Source organism: Oncorhynchus mykiss, chromosome 9 (assembly GCF_057628025.1).
Source record: "Oncorhynchus mykiss isolate SJ-2025 chromosome 9, ASM5762802v1, whole genome shotgun sequence".
NCBI classification, from domain to species: Eukaryota; Metazoa; Chordata; class Actinopteri; order Salmoniformes; family Salmonidae; genus Oncorhynchus; species Oncorhynchus mykiss.
In genome coordinates, this window is record NC_143030.1 from 65,376,930 (window position 1) to 65,399,038 (window position 22,109).

Consider the following 22,109-nt stretch of genomic DNA (forward strand, 5'->3'; position numbering starts at 1 on the left):
ATGTCCTAGTAGCCCAGCCAGAACCTGGACTTAAATCCGAACGAACATCTCTGGAGAGACCTGAAAATAGCTGTGCAGCAATGCTCCCCATCCAACCTGACAAAGCTTGAGAGGATCTGCAGAGAAGAAGGGGAGAAACTCCCCAAATACAGGTGTGCCAAGCTTGTAGCATCATACCCAAGAAGAATCAAGGCTGTAATCACTGCCAAAGGTGCTAAAAACAAAGTACTGAGTAAAGGCTCTGAATTCTTCTGTAAATGTGATATTTCCATTTCTTATTATGAGGTATTGCGTATAGATTGAAAAGAAAAAACAAACAATTGAATCAATTTTAAAACGAGGCTGTAACGTGGAAAAGTCAAGGGGTCTGAATACTATCCCGAATGCACTGTATGGCCAGTGTTCAATGACTATGTACATAGGGCAGCAGTCTCAAAGGTGCAGAATAGAGTACCGAGTGGTAGCCGGCTAATAACAGTGACTAAGTTCAGGGCAGGGCACTGGGCGGAGGCCGGTTAGTGGTGACTATTTAACAGTCCGATAGGAGCTGGAGATAGAAGCTGTTTTTCAGTCTCTCGGTCCCAGCTTTGATGCACCTGTACTGTCTCCGCCTTCTTGATGGTAGCCGAGTGGACAGGCCGTGGATCAGGGGGCCAAGACAAATTTCTGTTGCGCCTTCTTCACCTGTGTGGATGGACCATTTCAGGTTGTCAGTGATTTGCATGCCGAGGAACGTGAAACCTTTCACCCTTTCCATGCCGAGGAACGTGAAGCTTTTCACCCTCTCCACTGCAGCCCAGTTGATGTGGATGGGGGTGTGCTCTCTCTGCTGTCTCCTGAAGTCCACAATCAGAGCCTTCATTTTGTTGACGTTGAAGGAGAGGTTATTTTCCTGGCACCACTCCGCCATGGCTGTCTCGTCATTGTTGTTAATCAGGCCTACCACTGTTGTATCGTCAGCAAACTTGATGATTGAGTTGGAGAAGTGCGTGGCTACGCAGTCATGGGTGAACAGGGAGTACAGGAGTGGGCTGAGCACGCACCCTTGTGGGGCCCCCGTGTTGAGGAACAGCGTGGCGGAGGTGTTGCTACCTGGGGTTGGCCTGTCAGGAAGTCCAGGACCAAGTTTCACAGGTCGGGGTTCAGACCAATGGCTCCAAGCAAAGTGATGAGCTTGAAGGGCACTATGGTGTTGAAGGCTGAGCTGTAGTCAATGAACAGCATTCTTACATAGGTATTCCTCATGTCCAGATGGGATAGGGCAGTGTGCACTGCGATGGTGATTGCGTCATCCATGGATCTGTTGGGGCGGTATGCAAATTGAGAGCTCACAGTCCTCATGAACGGCGCTGGCCCACATTGGCGGCTCTGTGTTTTCCTCAAATAAGGTGTTTAGTTCGTCCAGGAGCGAGTCGTCGGTTTCCACGACATGGCTGGCTTTCCCTTTATAAGGACAAATTGTTGTCTCTTTATCGAGACATAATGTAAATGCTAGATTCTAGTAGATTTCGGAGGTGGAACTGCGTTAGAGCTGTCAAAAGCGTCAAATCCACAAGTGGCTCCTTTATCTTATCAAGGACGCTACTATTGGATGCAACAAAACCACCAATTTTTTATAATCTAACAAATCCCATGCAGCCATGTTAGAAGTTCATGCATCTGTGTTACAAGTTCAAGCACTTAAATGCGTGATATTCTATGTTCTACACCTCGATTAGACTGAGAATCTATAAATCCCCCCCCATCCAAATTAACATGAAAACATGCCTACACTTTCTGCTACCGTTTGAGCTTCTAACGCGGTAGGTATAATAAGGAAAGGGATGGTTTGTGACACACAAGCTCAGCCCATAGGGGCAGCAGGTAGCCTAGTGGTTAGAGTGTTGGGCCAGTAACCGAAAGGTTGCTAAATCGAATCCACGAGCTGACAAATTAAAAATTGGTCGTTCTGCCCCTGAACAAGGCAGTTAACCCACTGTTCCTAGGCTGGCATTGTAAATAAGAATTTGTTCTTAACTGACTTGCCTAGTTAAATAAAGGTTAAATAACAACATTTCAAATACACTGCCAAAACATCTGCTATAAGGATGTCTGCCAATGCCGGTTAACACTTGATCTGATTGAATTGAGGCATAGTAAATCAAAATAACAACTTATGGCATTGTCATCATAAAGGATATTGCTGTTGTAGGGCCGGGCAGAGCTGGCTGGAGGGCATGAAGACCCTGTGGGTCAGTAGGAAGTCACTCACGCAGGGATCTGTAGGCACACAGACAGAACAACACATAACACACTAACAAGGCCTAATGGCATTATGTGTCCCTCCCGCAGTCCCCGTGGTTCCTACCTGAAAAACACAGGAACAATTTGAGTCATCTGATGTTGGCTTTTAGCGGAGATATAATATATAGCCAGGAATGTGACTGACCTGATTCTGCCTGTTTTTTTCTGTCGTTGTTGGCTGTTTCATGTGAATGACCCAGACAAACAGTTCCCATAAAACTATCTTTAAAGTTTGGGTGACGATTCAGAGGTAAAGCTACTGTATGTTCATCCTGGTCACCAGATTGTTCACTATAGTGTGTCTTAAAAGAGGTACTCCTGTTCTTTGAACATAAAACAGTGGGAATATGTCAGTGGTCTACTGACATAGAGGGGCCCAGCCACTATAGTAGAGAGATGTTTGGACTAAGGCAAGCCATATTGCATCCTACCTATAGCATAATACCTACAGTATCATACCTATAGCATCATACCTATAGCATCATTGCCATTAGTATCCAACTTCACTGTCTCAAGCAGGTGTTCTAGGATCTTCTCTGGTGTTCCAGACATCACCGTATACCTGTGTGTTTGTTGGAGAGGGAGACAGAGGGAGAGAGAGCAAGAGAGATAGAAAGGGAAGACAGGAAGAGGAAGAGAGTATAAGTATGTGTGTAGGTGTGTAGAGAGCAACAGGCAGACACTTTACTAAAGAGGCAGTCAGTCAGCATCACCAGCATCACATTCATTAAACCCAACGTTTGTTAAAACACTTGAGGTGAGATAAAGTGCAATCCATTCAACTGAACAGGGTTGAAATCCATTTATGTGTTGAATCAACAATAGGTGAGCAGGTAATTGTCACAGTTAACAACACTGTCCACAAAAATGGTACTGAAACGTACACTCTACAGCAAAGAAATGTGTTTACATGACATTGGATTAATAACGCCTTGGATGAGTGTGTTCATTAAGGTTGAATGATGAATCTAAAAGTGCTTGTTTAGCTGTTGTTATACAGTATGCTGTATGAGAGGTGTGCGTGCCTTACTTGCTGATGTTTCCTGTCCCTCCCTGATTGGTCGACTCAGCCTTCTCCAGCACCAGCACAGCTTTCCCATGTTCCTCCAGACGCACAGTGTTAGCCTCCACATCCTGAAACACAGTCATACAGACTGTATGTACTTACACACATACTGTATAAATGCACGCAGGACAGTACTCATCAGTATGAATACCATATGTACACAACATCAGGTTGTGACCAAACCCACCTTGAGGATGCGTATGAAGTCCTGTTTGTCGACTCGTAGGAAGTGGCAGTTGTCCTCTCTCAGGATGATGGTGGCTGCTCTGGGAGCATCGTTCACCAGGGCCAGCTGCCCAAAGTCTTCTCCCTCATGTAACGTCGTCACCAGGCCCTGCATCACATACATGCACGTACACACACAAGGTATAACTATGTAACTGTAAGTACAGTGTGAATACAATTCAAATGTAGTATCCAAATATGTATCAAAAGTGTGTATACTAAAGAATTGTAAACAAATAAGAGACTTGGGGAAATGGCCTTACCTTTCCATGTGTGATGACATTGACTGAGCCCTTCCAGATGATGTACCAGGAAGTACCTTTGTCTCCCTGACTGAACACTGAGAAACACGGAGACACATATACAGGGTTAATCACACCAGTCTCTCTCCCTCACACACCTGCATCTAAGTCAAACACCTTCACAGGTAATGATGTGCCAAAGGGCACTAAGTCAAACACCTTCACAGGTAATGATGTGCCAAAGGGCACTAAGTCAAACACCTTCACAGGTAATGATGTGCCAAAGGGCACTAAAGTCCAGTGGTGGAAAAGGTACTCAATTGTCATACTTGAGTAAAAGTAATGAAACCTTAATAGAAAATTACTCAAGTGAAAGTCACCCAGTAAAATACTACTTCAGTAAAAGTCTAAAAGTATTTGGATTTAAATATACTTAAGTAAATGGACTCACTAAAATGTCCTTAAGTATCAAAAGTAAAAGTAAAAGTATTAATCATTTCAACGTCCTTATATTAAGCAAACCAGATGGCACAATTCTTTTTTTATTTTATTTATGGATAGCCAGGGTCACACTCCAACACTCAGACATCATTTACAAAAAAAGCATGTGTATTTAGTGAGTCTGCCAGATCAGAGGCAGTAGAGATGACCAGGGATGTTCTCTTGATAAGTGTGTGAATTGGACCATTTTCTTGTCAAAATGTAACGACTACTTTTGGGTATCAGGGAAAATGTATGGAGTAAAAATGACATTACTTTCTTTAGGAATGTAGTGAAGAAAAAGTAAAAGCTGCCAAAAATATAAACAGTAAAGTACAGTACAAATACCTCAAAAAACGACTTAAGTAGTACTCTAAAGTATTTTTACTTATGTACTTTACACCACTGACTAAGTCCAATAAAAACAAATGGCTGGGAGGCAAAATACTGGTGGTCTGTATCTTCTTGTCCATGTTCACAAAGGTACACATGGCATTTAGGTTGGCGTTTCAGTCAGCTCTGCCGATACTCAGCTTTCTGAGTAGTCAGCTTTCAGTAGGTTTTACATCAGTGGCAGGAATAATTAGTTATGTTGTGCACGTGAGTGAGGACCCAAAAGCGGTTTAACAAAAACAGAGTCCTTTAATGTCAACACACAGGTAAGACATAGATCCTCTTCACATATATATGATGGCAAAATAAACAACCCGCAGAGAGGGCGACAAATGAAACATAAAGTCCTTCTGAATATCACAAAAGAGTTCCCCTTCTAGCAGCAGAGGAGAATAGCTGGGTTAGAGTCCCCTTCTAGCAGCAGAGGAGAATAGCTGGGTTGTAGAGGACAGAGGTACCTGATCACACGTAGGTTCAGATGAACAGGCAGATTCCGACAGGACAGGACAAGGTTGAAGCAAACAAGACGATAGTTTGGTTCTGGCATGAGAAACTCAAACGAGAATCTGACAAAGACAGAAGCAGGAACAGAGAGAGAAATAGAGACCTAATCAGAGGGAAAAAAGGGAACAGGTGGGAAAATGGTGAACGAGGTAGTTAGAGAAGATGAGGAACAGCTGGGGGAAGGAGGGGAAGAGAAGGTAACCTAATACGACCAGCAGAGGGAGACGGAGTGAAGAGAAAGAACAGGAACAAGACATAATATGACAATACATGACAAGTTCTGCCTAAAGGACAGGTTAGTTGAATACTGCAGTGAGGGGGAGGATGGAAACAGAGACAGAGCATCTATAGCACTGTGGTAGTTATGTGGGCCCACCACAGTTCAAACAAACATCACAGACGACTATTACAGACTATCACACTCACATACTGTGCCTGCTTTGGCATGGGACTCAAACACCAACACTGCTGCCAACTCCTTACGCACCTACAGGAGGAAAAAGGAAAGGGAACAAGACAGGGTTGAACAGGGAGAGGTCAGAGGGAGGGGCAGTGTAATGCTCTATGGGACAAACAGTAGGGTCACTTCCTCCTCTCGGACCCAGATTAAACGGATTCCTGGATTTAAAACCACTTTCAATCACTTTTGATACTCGATTGAGGATTGCTTTTGCATCCCAGGAGTAGACTTAATCTGGATCTGGGAAACCGTCATCATGTGCAGGTTTTCTAGTCCACAGGAGGCACAATCCACTTTCTAAGAACTGGATCCATATTTAATTCACAAAGTGTCTAAGAGTAGGAGTAGTGACCTAGAATCAGATCCCCCCCCCCCCCCCCCGTCCAAATAATCTTATTCATTATGATCTATGAGGCAAAACTGACGCTGTATCAGTACTCCTACCCTTGAGACTTTGAATACGGCCCATGGTGTAGCAGTTTCTTATTACTACAGAACGTTCTGAACATCTTCTGACTAGACTCAGGCTGTATGCATCCTAAATAGAACCATATTCCCTATGGAGTTTACTACTTTTGGCCAGAGCCCTATGTGCCTTGTTCAAAAGTAGTGCACTACACAGGGAAGTGTGACATTTAGGACTCAGCCAGCCCAGGGACAGAACAGGATGCTGTCACTCACGGAGGTGGAGAGATGAGCAGCAGCCTTGACATGAAGCAGCTCCTCATAGATCACTTCCAGGTCCTCGGCACTTCGCTGGCTAGGGCTACAGATTGGAAGGGATATGGGCAGGTTACAATACTGTCACGGGCTATGATTTAGAATAGGATGGGTTATGATAGGATAGGATAGAATACAAGTTCATTGTCCCCTCGACTTCAAGGGTAAAACAAACTTGATTCAGACACACACTATAATAAAATGTAACTCACCATTTACGTAAAATCATGGTCAGAAGAGCATCTGGACCCATCTGGAGTAATAACGACAAACCCTCCTGCAGCTCTTCGTCTGATTGGTCCTTCTCATGGGTTGTGTGTTTCAGGTATAGATTATCATTGGCTGTGTGATTCAGTGCATTCTTCTCATTAGTCAAGTGGTTCAGTCCAAACTCCGAATCCAGGAAGCGGTAAAATTGAGTGTCTTTGTCATGGAAGTTTAACTCTTGCTTCACTACATTGTGATGATAGGAGACATTGAGTTTTGTTACACTCACAGAGAGGAGTTGATTCTCACTGATCATATTTGATAATAGATAATTGATTAAGAATTTTGAACTTTGATGAAAGAAAGAATTGCAGTTACTCATTTACCATGAACAATGATTCCTTCATCCACCAGGACTTGCCACATTCCAACTGCCTGGCTCCTTGATTGGAGGCATTTGTTTAGCTTCATCAGCCAATCAACAAGATCTTTCCCCGAACAACATTGTCTGTAAGGGGAGAGTGAGACCTCTACAAGGGAACTATACAAAGCAATAGTTATTGCAGTCATTGATATAGGAGGCCCAATACATACCTGTAGCTCTTCAGGTGATGCTTTCTGTCTCTGATCAGGTCAGGGTTACGCTCTATCAAGGCACTGTACACCACCCTCGCTGCTTTCAGAATACGATCAGACAGAAACTTCAAGGGGTGAGAGTGAGAGAAAGAGAAAGAAATAGGGAGAGAGAGAGAGAAAGCTTAGAAAATACTTGATACAAGTGGAATGTAGGCTTTGTGCAAATCAAAAGATAATTGGACGACGGGTCTCTTTCTATGCTTATCATAGACACACAACCAACAATCCTTTATATGATGTGTTAAGATAGGAGATTCTAGGAATAAAGAAGAAATGGGAAATATCACAAAGGGTTTATCAATAGAATACGTGGCAGCAGTGACCTACTGCAGGCAGGAGTTAGAATGAAACGTGAAAAGCAAGTGTCAGAAAACATATCTTCTGAGAGGAGCATTATAGAAAGTAGACCATGTGTGATGTCACATACGTCACTAGTGTGAGTGGAGAGTTTTTCTTTGCGGGGGGCCCGAATTGTGTGTGTGGGAGGCAAGCACACAACTAAATTCCCTCCACATAAGAGTGAAGAGGTGGATGTCACTTGGCCATAGTGACAACTTTTCACTTTCCTTCCACTTTCTCACTATCCCCCCTGAGTGTAGCAATCAGTGATGCAGACCAGAGCTTACTTAACTCACAACACATTGTGACTGCTGCTATGCTGTCTCTGTCATACTTTTTCCTGTTTATGCGCAACGTCCGTGACAACAACCAATATTACAAACTACTACATAACAATTGACAAAACTAATATTACAAACTACTACATAACAATTGACAAAACCAATATTAAAAACTACTATATGACAATATTTACTGGATTTATTAATGAACTAGAACACTCTTTCACCTTCTTCTCCCTTTCTTATTTTCACTCCCTCCCACTCTGTATTTTCTTGCTCCTAAACTAGTCTTGTGATTCCACTAGTGACTCACACAGTTGCTTGTTTGTTCTTGGGCTTCTTTCAGGGCACTGTTTGTCCAAGGTGGTGGTCTTGAGATTCAGATTGAACTCAACAAACACCATTTCCTATGGCTTTTCTCTCCACTTGGCTTGGTGTTGTGGTGTTCCAGTCTCCCTGTGAGGACATTTTGCCTCTCTCTCCTCTCGCTAGCCTGCCCTGGCCAATGGCTCTGGCTCCACGCCACTCAGGATGAAATGATTGGCTCTTGACCCGTGACTGATCTGCCGACTCAGGCCTCTGCGATGACAACATAACCTGACAGAACCTGGGATTCTCATACAGCCAGACTCAAGTATTAAAGACCTCAGCAACATTTCAAATAAAGTGTTTTCAGAACCATGGACAAAGGAATGGAAGTTCATAGAGACACACCTGCTGTGTGAGAAGTTAACTGAGGGATCCTCAACCCTCCCTTCTCTTCCCCTTCATCCACCAGTTTTCTCATTGGCTGTTTTATTCAAAGACTGTAGGCATCATTCTGAACCTCTCATCCTCTCCTCTGGCATCTGCTGTGCCCCCCGTTCCCAGGCCTGCAGACTGGCTCTACTGGTTGTGCTTGCTGGAGGTCACTACTATTCCCATGTGCCCTGACTGTCCCTGTGGGACCACTAGCTACCACCATGTTCTTAGGCAGGTTACCTCTGAAGGTTACCTCTGACCTCTGACACTGAGATAATAATCTCCAAATGCATAAATCCCCTATCTGTCACGTTCTGACCTTTATTTCCTTTGTTTTTTTCACGTTATTTAGTATGGTCAGGGCGTGGGTTGCGGTGGGCAGTCTGTGTTTGTTTTTCTATGATTTTGGGATTTCTATGTTTCGCCATAGTATGGTTCTCAATCAGAGGCAGGTGTCGTTAGTTGTCTCTGATTGAGAATCATACTTAGGTAGCCTGGGTTTCACTGTTTTTTTGTGGGTGTTTGTTTCCGTGTCTGTGTTTGTCGCCACACGGTACTGTTTCGGTTTGTTCACGTTTATTGTTTTGTATTCATAGTGTTCAGTTCATGTTTTTAAATAAACAACCATGGACACTTACCACTTTCCTCCGATCCTTCTCGCTTCTCCTCCTCAGACGAAGAGGAGGAGGAAAACCCTTACGCTATCATTATTGTAACCAGGCTGGCACTTCTACTGTGGCTGTGTTCCGTTTGCTATCTTAAACACGTTATTAATAAAACAGACCAAAACATAACCTTTCCTACAGTACATCCTGGGCACAGAATGTCACTTCCTAACCTTGATCATAGACAATAAAAAAAGAAAGGCAGTGTGTTAGTGATCCTGTATGTCTAGTTCTTCACTTGTTCTGACTGCATGTGTCAGGTTACAGAGTAAACACTTTTCACACAGGTGTGCCAGTGCCAGCGAATGACATACTGTATTTACTGTAGACGTGGCCCACTCTCTCACTGCTCTCTTTGACGTTTCAGCTCCGGAAGAGATTGACTATGTGCTTTAGATAAACATGAATAAAGAAATGTCTTATGGAGACCAAGTAAAGTCTGCCTTTGCTGGCTATGTCTGTGTTTGAATGGTGTAGCATCACAAAAGGGCTTTACCCTGAACATCTGGGCCTGTTCAAACGGTTTATGGGTTGGATGTCTCTGGCTGGTTGTCTCTGACAATAGCTAATGTGGTCTGCGGTAATGCCCCCCAACAAAAAAACAATCACTGTTTGGTAACTTCATTCTTCAGGCTCAGTGAGAGTTACTGTTTTAATCAGTGAGTTACTGTTTAAAATACATTTTATAAGGCAATTCCTACAATTCTACACAGTTTCACATGACATATTATGCATCTGTAAGCTGTTAGTGTCTAAACGACCGTTCCACAGGTGAATGTTCATTAATTGTTTATGATTCATTGAACAAGCATGGGAAACGGTGTTTAAACTCTTTACAATGAAGATCTGTTATTTGAAGTTATTTGGATTTTTGCTAATTATCTTTGAAAGACAGGGTCCTGAAAGAGAGCTGTTTCTTTTTTGCTGAGTTTATTTACCATATCAAATGGAGACAGAAACATAAACCTTTTACTTTATCACAAGTAGACATAATTGCAAATGATTAAATCCTTCCAATAGAAATAAAAACTAATATTTAGTTACGAATTGACTCTTCACATGGGATGATTTCGCTGAACAACAAAAGGGAATATTGAATGATCCCCAATGATCCATCGCATCTCCCAAAAACGTTTTCAACATACATCTGTAAAATGATAGTCTAGAAACTAAAGCTTTGGTTGTCTTCTCCCTGGACCTCCTCAATATCCACCTCTTGAGCATCAGACTCTGAAGCCTCATCTTCACTGTCACATTCCAACCTTGTTGAGGATGGCTCAAGGTTCACTGTTATAAAGCTAACTTTTTTGATGAATGTAAGCAAAATTACCAAAATTACAGGGCTTAACTTCACATGGAAAAATTCCAGAAATTTACCGGAAAGTTTCCGACCCTTTGCAATCCTAGTTCTTATGCTGACATTGCTTCCAGGGGCAGTTTGGAACTGTGTTGCAACCGAGGACAGATGTTTTTTATGCGCTACACGCTTCAGTAGTTAGCAGTCCTGTTCTGTGAGCTTGTGTGGCCTACCAATTTGTGGCTGAGACGTTGTTTCTCCTAGAAGTTTCCACTTCGCAATAACAGCGCTTACAGTTGATCAGGGCAGCTCTAGCAGGGCAGAAACTTGACAAACTGACTTGTTGGAAAGGTGGCATCCTATGACGGTACCACATTGAAAGTTACTGAGCTCTTCAGTAGGACCATTCTACTGCTAATGTTTGTCTATGTAGATTGCATGGCTGTGTGCTCGATTTTATACACCTGTCAGCAATGGATGGGGCTGAAATCGCAGAAACCACTCAATTGAAGGGTTGTCCATATTGTCCACATATTGTAGCTACCTCAATTAACTCGTACCCCTGCACATCGACTCAGTACTGGTACTCCATGTATATAGCCCTGTTATTGTTATTCACTGTGTATTTATTCCTCGATTCACTATCTATATTTAAAAATATATAAATATTTAGGCTGTGGCTACAGATAAGGAGTTTTCGCCCACGCCTCACCCACGCCTCCGGAAAACGCTTTCTTCTTTCTTAAAGCTAACGCTTTGATCACACCACCAGAATTACATTCATTTCCAATGAAACGCTGCGTTTGCTTGCAGCATTGCATTGCAGAGGCAGTTGCAGTACGTTCGGTGTGGTGCATATGTTGGATTTATCAAACTGTATGTGTAGACGGCTTGACAGAAATGGTAGCAGGGGGATGTTGAACTTTTGTTGCACACATGTCCAGATGATGCTGCATACCATTTTGCACCAGCACCACCACTACTCGATCGGTGTGATCGAGAAGTAATAAGGATCCGGATCACGCTGTGCGCATGTGTTATTTTACGCACACATTCACACTCCCTTTAAGTTTTGGTCTTTACGCAACCTCTTCTGAACAGCTGAAATACACACCCTGCGGATACTTGAAAGAACATTTCAAAACATATATATTAAAAAGGCTACAACCTTCTCTCTTTTGTTGTAACTTATATTCCAGTTGCACAAGCAGGACGTCGTCTCTATACTTTGGAGAAAAAACTATCAGCGGTTTGTGTGAGGATGTAGGCTAATCTTTATAGTTGCTGCCATATTGTAGTACCTGAAAAATGAACACTACTTTACTGTCTGCCTGCTCAGTCTAGACAATGTTTGTAACGGTGATGAAAAAAATAACATTCAAAACGCTAATTACACTGCGTGTCTGTTACTTGCTGCTTTCCACCTCTGAGCTGCCGAACGTTCTAGGCAGCGAGCGTGTATCCAGACCGGTAAACATAGTCTGACAATGAGCGAGTTCGGTTTGCATTACCCGGTGCCATAGTTATGTTGTATATGCATCGTTATTATGGCGAGAGTAAATAGGGGCATGTATCTCAGCAGTTTATAAGAACATGAAATCGCTAGACTGCCTGTTTGTGTCGTGCTTATGTTTGCAATACTGACAACAGCGTTTATACGAAAATGTCGATAATGTATTTTGTGGCATGTATTGTAGCCTACTCTCCTTCTGAAAAAAAAAAACAGTAAATCGCGCTTATGCTTACTGGGGCATGGAATGCAATAGTTCGAACAGTGTTGTGTACAACATGCAGTTCGTAGGAAATCGTGCGTATGCTTTGTAGCCTACTGAGGGAATGAAATAGTTCGAACAGTGTTGTATACAACACGAAGTTTGTAGTCCACACCAGAGACGAGACAAAGACGATCAACGTGAGGTGGGGACAGCGGAGAACTCAGCACAGTAGCTATGTAGGTAGCGGAGTGGGCCCTCACAATAAAAAAAATAAAAAAATCCAGGGGGCCCACAAACAAATAAATGAGTCACTGAGTGTGGTGTGTGGGTTTACTGAACTACTTCCTCTTGTCTGTGTTAAAGTTTCCTCTGTGGGTGAATCTACAGTCTCCCTCTGTGCTGTGACCTTGGTGGGCTGTGTAGCCATGAGGTTCTCTCTGGAACATGACTGTATCTGGAGGGAGACGTGTAGCATCACCAAGGTGGGCAGAGAGAGGAGCTGTAGACAAGACCAAGTCAGACATTCTGAGGGGTTATAGTTCCCACCAGCATACTTCCTGCCCCACTTCAGAAATACCTTGCTACAGCGCTGGATTTTTATATATTTTTTTTAACTTCAAACAGGATGTGATAATTTAGGTCAAAAGCTCTTATACTTGCAAGAGACATGACGACATTGATAAGACGTTTTTTAACTGTGTGTCCTGTATGTGAATATACCTAGCACCAGACCCCAAACCACCAGACATCAATCCCCATCTCGATCATTATTAGATATTAGGTGCAGTGCTCTCCTGACTTGATGTGTTTCTATAGACTCCACTGCTCAAGCTGTAATGAAAGATATTAGGAACAAAAAAGTTGATATAGAATTGAGATGACTAAAATTGTTGTAGAATGTCATGCAGGGCTGTGCACAGACCTTTCAGGAGGTAGGTGCTCAAAATAAAAAAAAGGGGCACATTTTTTACATCGGGAAAAGAGGGTAGGCTACCAGTTGATCACTGATTTTTATTGATGTAAATCTGCTAGCTCGATAAAATCTTAAACACACTAAATGTATTGGGTAAAGTGTTATGAAATGTAATGTCATGTAATATTTTAAATTGTATATAACTGCCTTAATGCTGCTGGACCCCAGGAAAATAAGATGCTGCCTTGTCAAATACAAATAATAACTTCATAATATTTTCTAATTTTCAGAATGTTCTAGCTCATGATATATGGCTAGCTTGCTGGCTAGTGGCTTGTGTGGATATTTTAGTATATGGTGGTTAGAGTCAATATTACCTGTGTTCATTGTCAATCGGGAGCTACCTGAACTAAAGTGAGTGAGAGAGGAGCGTAACCTGGGGAGCTCTGAGGAACCAGAATGCATGAGAAGAAAATAAAAACCTCGTGGCATAGAGCAGTAGAGTAGAGGTGCTTACAGAAGTTGCACATATGGGGACCAGCTAAGATAGTTTTTTGCCTTTATTAAATGCATTTCATGCAATTCTATGTCATTTTACATGCCTGGAGACTTTGACAGAATCTATTTTAAAACCCCACAAATGATCAAAATGACAGGCTACTTAGACACTGACAAATTGAGAATCTGACATCAATAAAAACTTCATTGTCTTGAATCCATCAATTGCCTAGGCCTAGGTGTGTGGAGACACACATATTGTACAATATGAGGAGGAAATTATAGTCCTAAAAAAGCTTTCCAGTTTCACTGACTCACCCAATGATGTGCAGCTCACTCACAGGCGAGTGCCAAAAGCCTACCTCTCCTCTGTGTTTTACTTTGTAAAACAATGTTCGCTCATATGCCTACCATAAAACTTCAATTAATAGCCAGGGTGTTTATTTGCTTAAATCACTGAACAGAACATGTGCTTATTAGAGACAGGCTTCTATTTGAGCCAGCAATCTATTTCCTTAATGAGCACAGCTTTTGCTTATTTAGATATGTTATTGTTTAATAAATTATATTTAGAAAAAAATATAATTCTCCTCTTTGAATGTGCATTTCTGGGGGTCTGTACTCCCGAAGTTGTTGACTGTTTTTGTGCTTGCCAGTTAACTAGTGGTTCTCAGCTGTTAGCAGCCAATGGGTAGCAGTTTCTTACTTAAAAAAAACCTGATAATTGCCATAATTTTTTCAAGTCATTACTGAATTATTAATGTAGCAAATCAAACATTTAACCTCCTAAAAAATGTATGGTAACCTCATAAACAATGCATATAGACCAGTGGAGGCTGCTGAAGGGGAGGGCGGCTCATAATAATGTCTGGAACGGCGCTAATGGAATGGCATGAAAACCTGGAAACCATGTGTTGTATGTATTTGATACCATTCCACCTATTCCACTCCAGCCATTACCATGAGCCCGTCCTCCCCAATTAAGGTGCCACCAACCTCCTGTGATATAGACCTGGTGTTTATTTGAAGCAGGTGTTTGTTTGCTGAAATGTATGTCATTGCCTGGCTATTAAAAGTGACAGGCGGCTATTTGAGACCACATTTAATTGAAGTTTTACAGTATTTGAAAGTTGATAAAATAATTTGGTAGCCTACAGCAGACAGATTAGAGTCTTCTTTTTTCAGCAGGAGCCATTTGCTTTTCAATCTGTGTTTTCCTGCGATTGTATTTGTAAAATTGCAAAAGGCCTGTTTTGTCTGCATGCTGTTCACTGACAGATTTGATGCGCGTTCCCGACTGTAGGCTATGCCTTGTTATTTGGCTACACAACATCCACAGCAAGGCTGTGGCTAAATTATAGGACTACCCATGGCGTAGAAAGCTTTTCTGAATGATTTAATTTCTTCCTGAACAGACAGCAGTAATTTCAGAACGTTGGCAAATTTATTAACACGTTATAGCATCACCTCCAGCCCCCTTTCCGCAGCTATGATTCTGTAAGGAAATAAATTATGAAGTGCTGCATACAACCAAACTGCATATTATTGATGATATAAATGATGAAGTGTTATCAAGTGTTAAAATGTTATGCTGCTGTGGCAGTACTGCTGATATTCTAAGTCAATCAATCAAATTTATTTTATATAGCCCTTCGTACATCAGCTGATATCTCAAAGTGCTGTACAGAAACTAAGTAGGTAGCTTGCTACACACACTCCACGAACCAGTGACCGCATTTCAAGCCCTGCATATTTGGATAACTGGAGTGCGCAACCTCCGTACAGGGCAGACCAGAAACTGTATACAAAAAATGTCATATATATACACAGTATATATACCACCACCCAAAAGGGAACTTGGCGAGTGAGAGGGCAAAGGGACAAGCGCTCGGGCACAGGTAGACCCCTATCTAGTAATGCCTGATGTCATGTTTGTTTTTGGATCATCATTTTGAGGCTTACTGTATGTTGGACATCTTACTGTATGTTGGAGATCTTACTGTATGTTGGAGATCTTACTGTATGTTGGAGATCTTACCGTATGTTGGAGATCTTACTGTATGTTGGAGATCTTACTGTATGTTGGAGATCTTACCGTATGTTGGAGATCTTACTGTATGTTGGAGATCTTACTGTATGTTGGAGATCTTATGACATGACACAGTAACGTGGGACATCATTTGATGCAATATGACACAACATAGGCCACATAGTAAATGTTTAACCCTAAAGACCTAAAGATTCAAGAGGTTAACTACACTACATTCAATATTTAGTGTACTTTCATTCACCATTTCCACTATGCTTCTAATCTATGGTGTTTCTATGGTGTAACAGATTATTTAAGGGTGAGGTCAAAATGGCTGAAATGAATAACGTTCCTACTCAGTGACCTTGTTGTTTCTCTTCTCAGGAAGATTGTGATTCATCAGAATATTCATCAGAAGCCAGAGCAGATTTATGAAGGCTAGCTGTAGGGGTGTGATGCACATACACTCCAAAAAGGGTTCCAAAAGGGTCCTTCAGCTGTCCCCATAGGATAACCCTTTTTGGTTCCAGGTAGAATAATGTTTTTCCCCAGGTAGAACTATTTTCGGTTTCCATGTAGAACCCTCTTTGGAAAGGGTTTTACATGGAATCCAAAAGGGTTCTCCCTGGAACCAAAAAACTGTTCTTCAAAGGGTTCTCCTATGGGACAGCCGAATAACCATTTTATGTTCTAAATAGCACTTTTTTTTTTTACAAGAGTGTATTATGGGCGGCAGGTAGCCTAGTGGTTAAGAGTGTTGGGTCAGTAACTGAAATGTTGCTGGTTTGAATCCCAGAGCCGATTAGGTGGAAAATCTGTTGATGTGCCCTTGAGCAAGGCACTTAACCCTAATTGTTTCTATACGTCAATCTGGATAAGAACATCTGCTAAAATGTAAATTCTCTCTCTCTCTCTCTCTCTGTAGCTCTCACTGTCTCTGGACTGGCATACTATGTACCTGTTTCATGGTGTCCTGTGTGTCAAGAGCCTCTGGCAGGGGGGTCTATGGGAAAGAAAGAAAGACACATGTACTATTAAATAATTTCACTCTCCATCATAGGTTCATATCCTGTTCAGAAGGCCTATAATATCAAGGCATTGCTGAAAAATAAGGCCTATAATATATTATGGCTTCCTCTCATAGGCATTCCAACAGAACTAGCTCAACTGATTGTTCTCAGAAAACACTGGGTTGGACCAGAAAGGTTGGATAAATCTGGAATATTCTTATGTTTAATGAGATACATATTTTTGTGTACATTGTTTGTTTTCAGGGAGGGTTTTCTGTATGTCAATTAGTTAAGCCAATATGTGGATCTGGTGTAAACCAAATGACATATGGGTAAATCCTCCTCTCAAATCAAATGAACGTTTATTGGTCACGTACACAGTTTAGCGGGTGTTACAGCAGGTGCAGTGAAATGCTTATGTTACTAGCTACTAACAACCCAAATAGCACTGTAGCAATAATCATATGCAATCTATGCATATGTACACCGGGATCATTTACACAAGATCAGCTAAGATCACCTGATGTCATCAACACCATCCTGTAGACTAATTCCCACTTCCTCTTTTAAGGGTTTATAACTCTTATTTTATGATCCACTTACAGCCTCTCTACATGTGTTCCCAAGCCAGCTGCTAAATTACATGATATAGATGGGATCTGCTAGCTGAGGTGTCAGAGGAGTTACACAGTCACTTAACATTGGCCTTTGTTCAGGCCACTCTCTCCTGTATCTTTTCAGGTCTGGTTAACTGATGAGTGCTTAGTGCCTTGCCTTGAGGGCTACTCAGAAGAAAAGACAGACGACGTAACATACAGGTCCTATATTTTCACTGTGTCACAGTGTGAGATCGTCAGCTTAATCGATGAGAACAATAGAAATATGGAACGTGACGAGATATTATCATCTCTTCTCTTTTTGTGTGGGAGCTTGTGCTGTGCTTGGGTATCAAATGCAGCAAGATGAAAATAGTTTGGACCTATAATTTTCCCCTCAGCTCCATTATTGCAGTCAGAACACTATATGGACTGGGAAAGATAGAGACGGATAAGAAGGTGATAGTGGGTAAACAGCTGTCTGCTTCAACAGACACATTTCTGTAATCAATAAAGAATATAGACGATAAAATATTCTTCTTCCATTCCCTATACTTAGATATTGATCTATTTTCTTTTCTTATTATTTTACTGGATAGTTTGTATCTTAAGTCAGGTGTACAATGCTCATTCTCCACGCTCCTAGCATGGAGAACTCTCCACCCTTTATTTCTGTTGACAGAGTGTGCCGGTTGTCTTCCAGCCAACTCTGTCACATGCTCCCAACCAGAGGGACTTACCATGCTCCATTGTTAACTCCTACAAAATAGACTTACTGGAAGTCTCTCTCATGTGTGCTGTCTTGTATGCTCTGTCAATCTCAGGGCAGCAAAACCATGCCTGTAGAGGTGTCACTTCTTGGTTAATCTAGCATCACACAGACACACCTGTAGACTGTGACTTTGATTATTTTCCTTCACTCACATCTTAGACAAAACTCAAGTCCTGTGAAGGCAGCAGTGGAAAATACCAGATGCCATGTCCTGTCCCTCTTATCAAGAAGTGCCCTTTTTGCTATGTACCTCTACGAATGTGAGGCATTTTGTCCTGCTCTATCTCCAGAAGTCACCACCACCACCCCAGCTGTAGTATGCAATAAGCAGGGCCATTTTCTTTAACCTTTATTTAACTAGGCAAGTCAGTTAAGAACAAATTCTTATTTACAATGACAGCCTACCAGGGAACAGTGGGTTAACTGCCTTGTTCATGGGCAGAATGACAGATTTTTTTCCTTGTCAGCTCAGGGATTCAATCCAGCAACCTTTTGGTTACTGGCCCAATGCTTTAACACTAGGCTACCTATTGCCATTGGGGTAAGGACAGGTTCTTATTAACATCTAATTATAAACAACAACTCTCTCTGTCTTCAAATGCTACCAGTGGTGGTATCTTACCACACGTATCACACGTCTCAATTAACTACAGTTAGCTGGCTCCCAGTTTGTAGCCAGTTTAATTGGGTACAATATTTGTGCATGCAGCCCATGAATTCCAGACACATCATCAGAGACACACAAGGATAATGTGGAGCCACATATGCTTTAGTAATACTGTATTGATGTTTGTCTGAACATCTACGGTAAGGTTGGACTCGAAATACTGTAAACACACCAGCAAATCAGCTCCAATTGATTTTAATTATGGAAATCTGTTCCGAAGCCATCCCACACATAATATGTGATAATTTACAAATGTAAGTAAGGTTTGAAATGATTATGTTTTAGTCAAATATCTGTTTGGGCTTCTTTCAGGTAATTTGCAGTTTACAAATTATTTGTAATTATGTTCCAGCCCCCTGACCACCTCAAGAAAAAACTGAATCTAGTTGATGATCCCTGATCCAAGGCAGGTTTTTCCAAACTTGGCATTGTATGTTTAGCTTTTAGTAGACCTTCTCACTAGCAACTTTCCTACAGCAATTGCAATGAATAATCTCAGGCGTTTGACAGCATTGCTCTATTGATCTATCATAGGGTTGTAGTTGTAGTTGAACCTCCAGCCAGGCACTAGTGCACCGTGGCTTTACAAACATTAAGCACATGGACTACATTAAGATATGATCATTGCCATAGGGTGTCCTATATAATTAATCAACTATAGGCTTCTTAAAGACAAACAACATCCAAATAAACAAATAAATAAACACAAAAACTCCCTTTACAAGATGATATCTATAGCCGTTCCTAAACCATTATTCACTCATTCTTACTTGTGAAGTAATAATAAGTAATATCTCCATTGAAGTCCCAATAGCACCTGGAAATATATTGTGTATGTTAATATGACTTTTTAAAAAAGCACCTTGTTCATTTTATGTCATATAAAATGACATACATTAAGGTCATCACTGATGCAGCTAACCATACAGTCTTTAAACTAGTAACTCTAGATTAGTATAATCTTCCTGGCCTATTCAATAACAAAGTCAAAGTCAAATTTAGCTCCTCCTTGAGGAGCACTATTCTGAATCTTCCTGTGGCTGAGGGAAAATATACATTGTTGTATCCCCTGTAAACTGAGTTGGGGGATTGAGGTGAACAATAAACAATGCACTATTAATAACCAGAGTTGAATCAAACTTTGGCTTGGTCTTTGCTACCTTCCTCTCCATACTCAAGACAATAGCGAAGTCCACTGCTCAGTCTAACCATTCTCCACATGCTCACATGCAACGCAATACGCTGCTTTTGTTTTGGGGACACATACAGACTGTGTCACAGTGGATGTGGTGAGCCTTCTTCCCCCCTCCACTTCCACCAACACAGTGTCTGACTCTTACTCCAGAGCCCCTCACTCTACACTCCTGCAGTGCACACCACCCTCCCACACATCTCACACAGACACCAATAGCACAATCACACACAGCCAGATACAATCATATAAGCTTTTATGCTGAAGAAGTGTTGCAGTGTTTTGAAGTGTGATCCAGATTCCCTCCTCTTGCAGTGTTTACAGTAACAGGGATGATCAGTGAAGTGTACATTGTGTGAGAAAGGTAGAGAGACAGTGCATTGCAAGTGCAGCCACTTGCAGCCATGTCAGACTTTCTGTAGAGATCGCTTAACTTCCCACCACCTTCTTTTCATCAAGTAGGCTACTGTGGCGCAGCATTACTACCTATACCGTGAGCCTCACTCTCAAAACATATCCCCATAATACGCTATATTATTTATTGAAGGCCTATAGTTTACTGTGAAAACATTGTTGCCATGGGTTGGAATATTATGAACATATTTTCAGTCATAGTCATACTTTCAGAAGATGAAAATGTTTTTTTTTTATGGAGAATTATATTATGACTCATGAGCAGTCACCATCCTCATCATCAATCATCAACCATCACAATCATCATTCATCATCATTATCATCAACATCATGCATTATCTTCATCATCATCAGACCATCTCAAAGCTAAATAATTCCACGTGGTAAAGACAAACAATGATGATGATGAGTAGTGATGATGATTATCATTATTAGGCTATAATATTATTAGCCTACTAGCCTAACGTTACTGTCTTTTAACTACTGTTGGAATGTAATTCTACATATAGAATATCATTTCTAGGCAGTAATAACATACCCAACTGATGCCTCGAATGCTCGATGTTTCCACAGAATAACGATCCGGGAAAACTCGATAATTGTAACTCCGGAACAGATGCATATTTTTTTTCCAATCAAACAGAACAACTTTCCCGATTAGTGGATCTGCGGTAATAACGCCTGACGAAGACGGCACCTCCAAGCATGTCTACCCGTTACAGACTCAGGACCATTACAACAACATTGCATACTGACTCATTGCATGACCAATTGAATCCACACATGTTGCCCTTCTGTCACCAAAGCCACAAGTCTACATTATCTGTATCCGACCGGACTGCTGGTTAGGCTACTGTGCCAAAATGAAACTCAGCCCGGTTCCTTCCACCCCGCACGACGTTGCAGCCTCTGCTCTGTGGAGAGACGACAACCCACTTTCAATCAGCCTCAACTCTCTCAGCACAGACGCATGATTCTCACTTTCCGTGAGCACACTTGCTCTCAAATGATTCCCCGCTGCTCAATAAGGCATTATCATTAAAGTAATAAAAAATCGTATGCCTCTTCAGAATGATATGATTCTCTATTCACTGCAGCAAATTGACTTTTTTTTCCCACAACATTGCAGTTGCGATGGCATTTTGGGAGTCTTTCCAATAGCTGATCTAAACGTTTTGTATAGCCTGCTTCTGTATGGGTCTCCAATATATTGTTTTGCTATTAGGTCAGTCCTATCTGATTCCAAAACACACCACAATGTCGAGCCTGAGCCCTGCAGCTTCAGCACTCTGTTTGACCTGCCAGATGAGATGTATTTAAGGAGAAGTAGGGGGTCTATATCAAATACAAGTGTTCATAATGTTCCAGAACAGCTTCAATGCACCTTGGCATGTGATACCATTCTACCACAAGAAATTCCATCATTAGTTTTTTTGTTGATGGTGGTGGAAAACGCTGTCTCAGGTGCCACTCCAAAATCTCCCATAAGTGTTCATTTGGGTTGAGATCTGGTGACTGAGATGGTCATGGCGTAGGGTTTATATCATTTTCATGCTCATCAAACCATTCAGAAACCACACATGCACTGTGGATGGGGGCATGGTCATCCTATGGGGGCATAGCCATGGTAGCCAACATAATGGCCTTCCCAGCATTCCCTTAATTAACTCAGGAACCAAATCTGTATTATTTTGTCAGATACCTTCCACTGGGCACCCACTGGTTGAATCAACGTTGATTCCACGTCATTTCAACGAAACTACC

The 22,109-nt window shown here is 41.7% G+C and overlaps 1 protein-coding gene across 14 annotated transcripts in view; it reads right to left on the reverse strand.

The window, feature by feature from the left end:
- The window catches only part of LOC110532567 (rap guanine nucleotide exchange factor 3), a 47,064-nt gene that overhangs the window by 19,415 nt on the left and 5,540 nt on the right, over positions 1-22,109 (reverse strand). For 8 of the 14 annotated variants that reach the window (XR_002474855.3, XR_016483392.1, XR_005053312.2 and 5 more), the window contains 11 exons: positions 16,653-16,697; positions 7,175-7,281; positions 6,967-7,088; positions 6,586-6,826; positions 6,335-6,419; positions 5,620-5,680; positions 3,838-3,914; positions 3,537-3,683; positions 3,314-3,417; positions 2,757-2,845; positions 2,181-2,259 (listed from right to left, as the gene is read on the reverse strand). Coding sequence is in view for 8 of the 14 variants with exons in the window: in XM_021616572.3 (XP_021472247.2) it covers positions 2,181-2,259; positions 2,757-2,845; positions 3,314-3,417; positions 3,537-3,683; positions 3,838-3,914; positions 5,620-5,680; positions 6,335-6,419; positions 6,586-6,826; positions 6,967-7,088; positions 7,175-7,281; positions 16,653-16,697 (1,157 nt within the window). In the remaining 6 variants the exon portion in view is untranslated. Of the gene's footprint in view, positions 1-2,180; positions 2,260-2,756; positions 2,846-3,313; positions 3,418-3,536; positions 3,684-3,837; positions 3,915-5,619; positions 5,681-6,334; positions 6,420-6,585; positions 6,827-6,966; positions 7,089-7,174; positions 7,282-16,652; positions 16,698-20,883; positions 21,605-22,109 lie in introns of those variants that run through there. The other 6 variants (XR_016483393.1, XR_016483394.1, XR_016483391.1 and 3 more) reach the window with 2 other exon arrangements.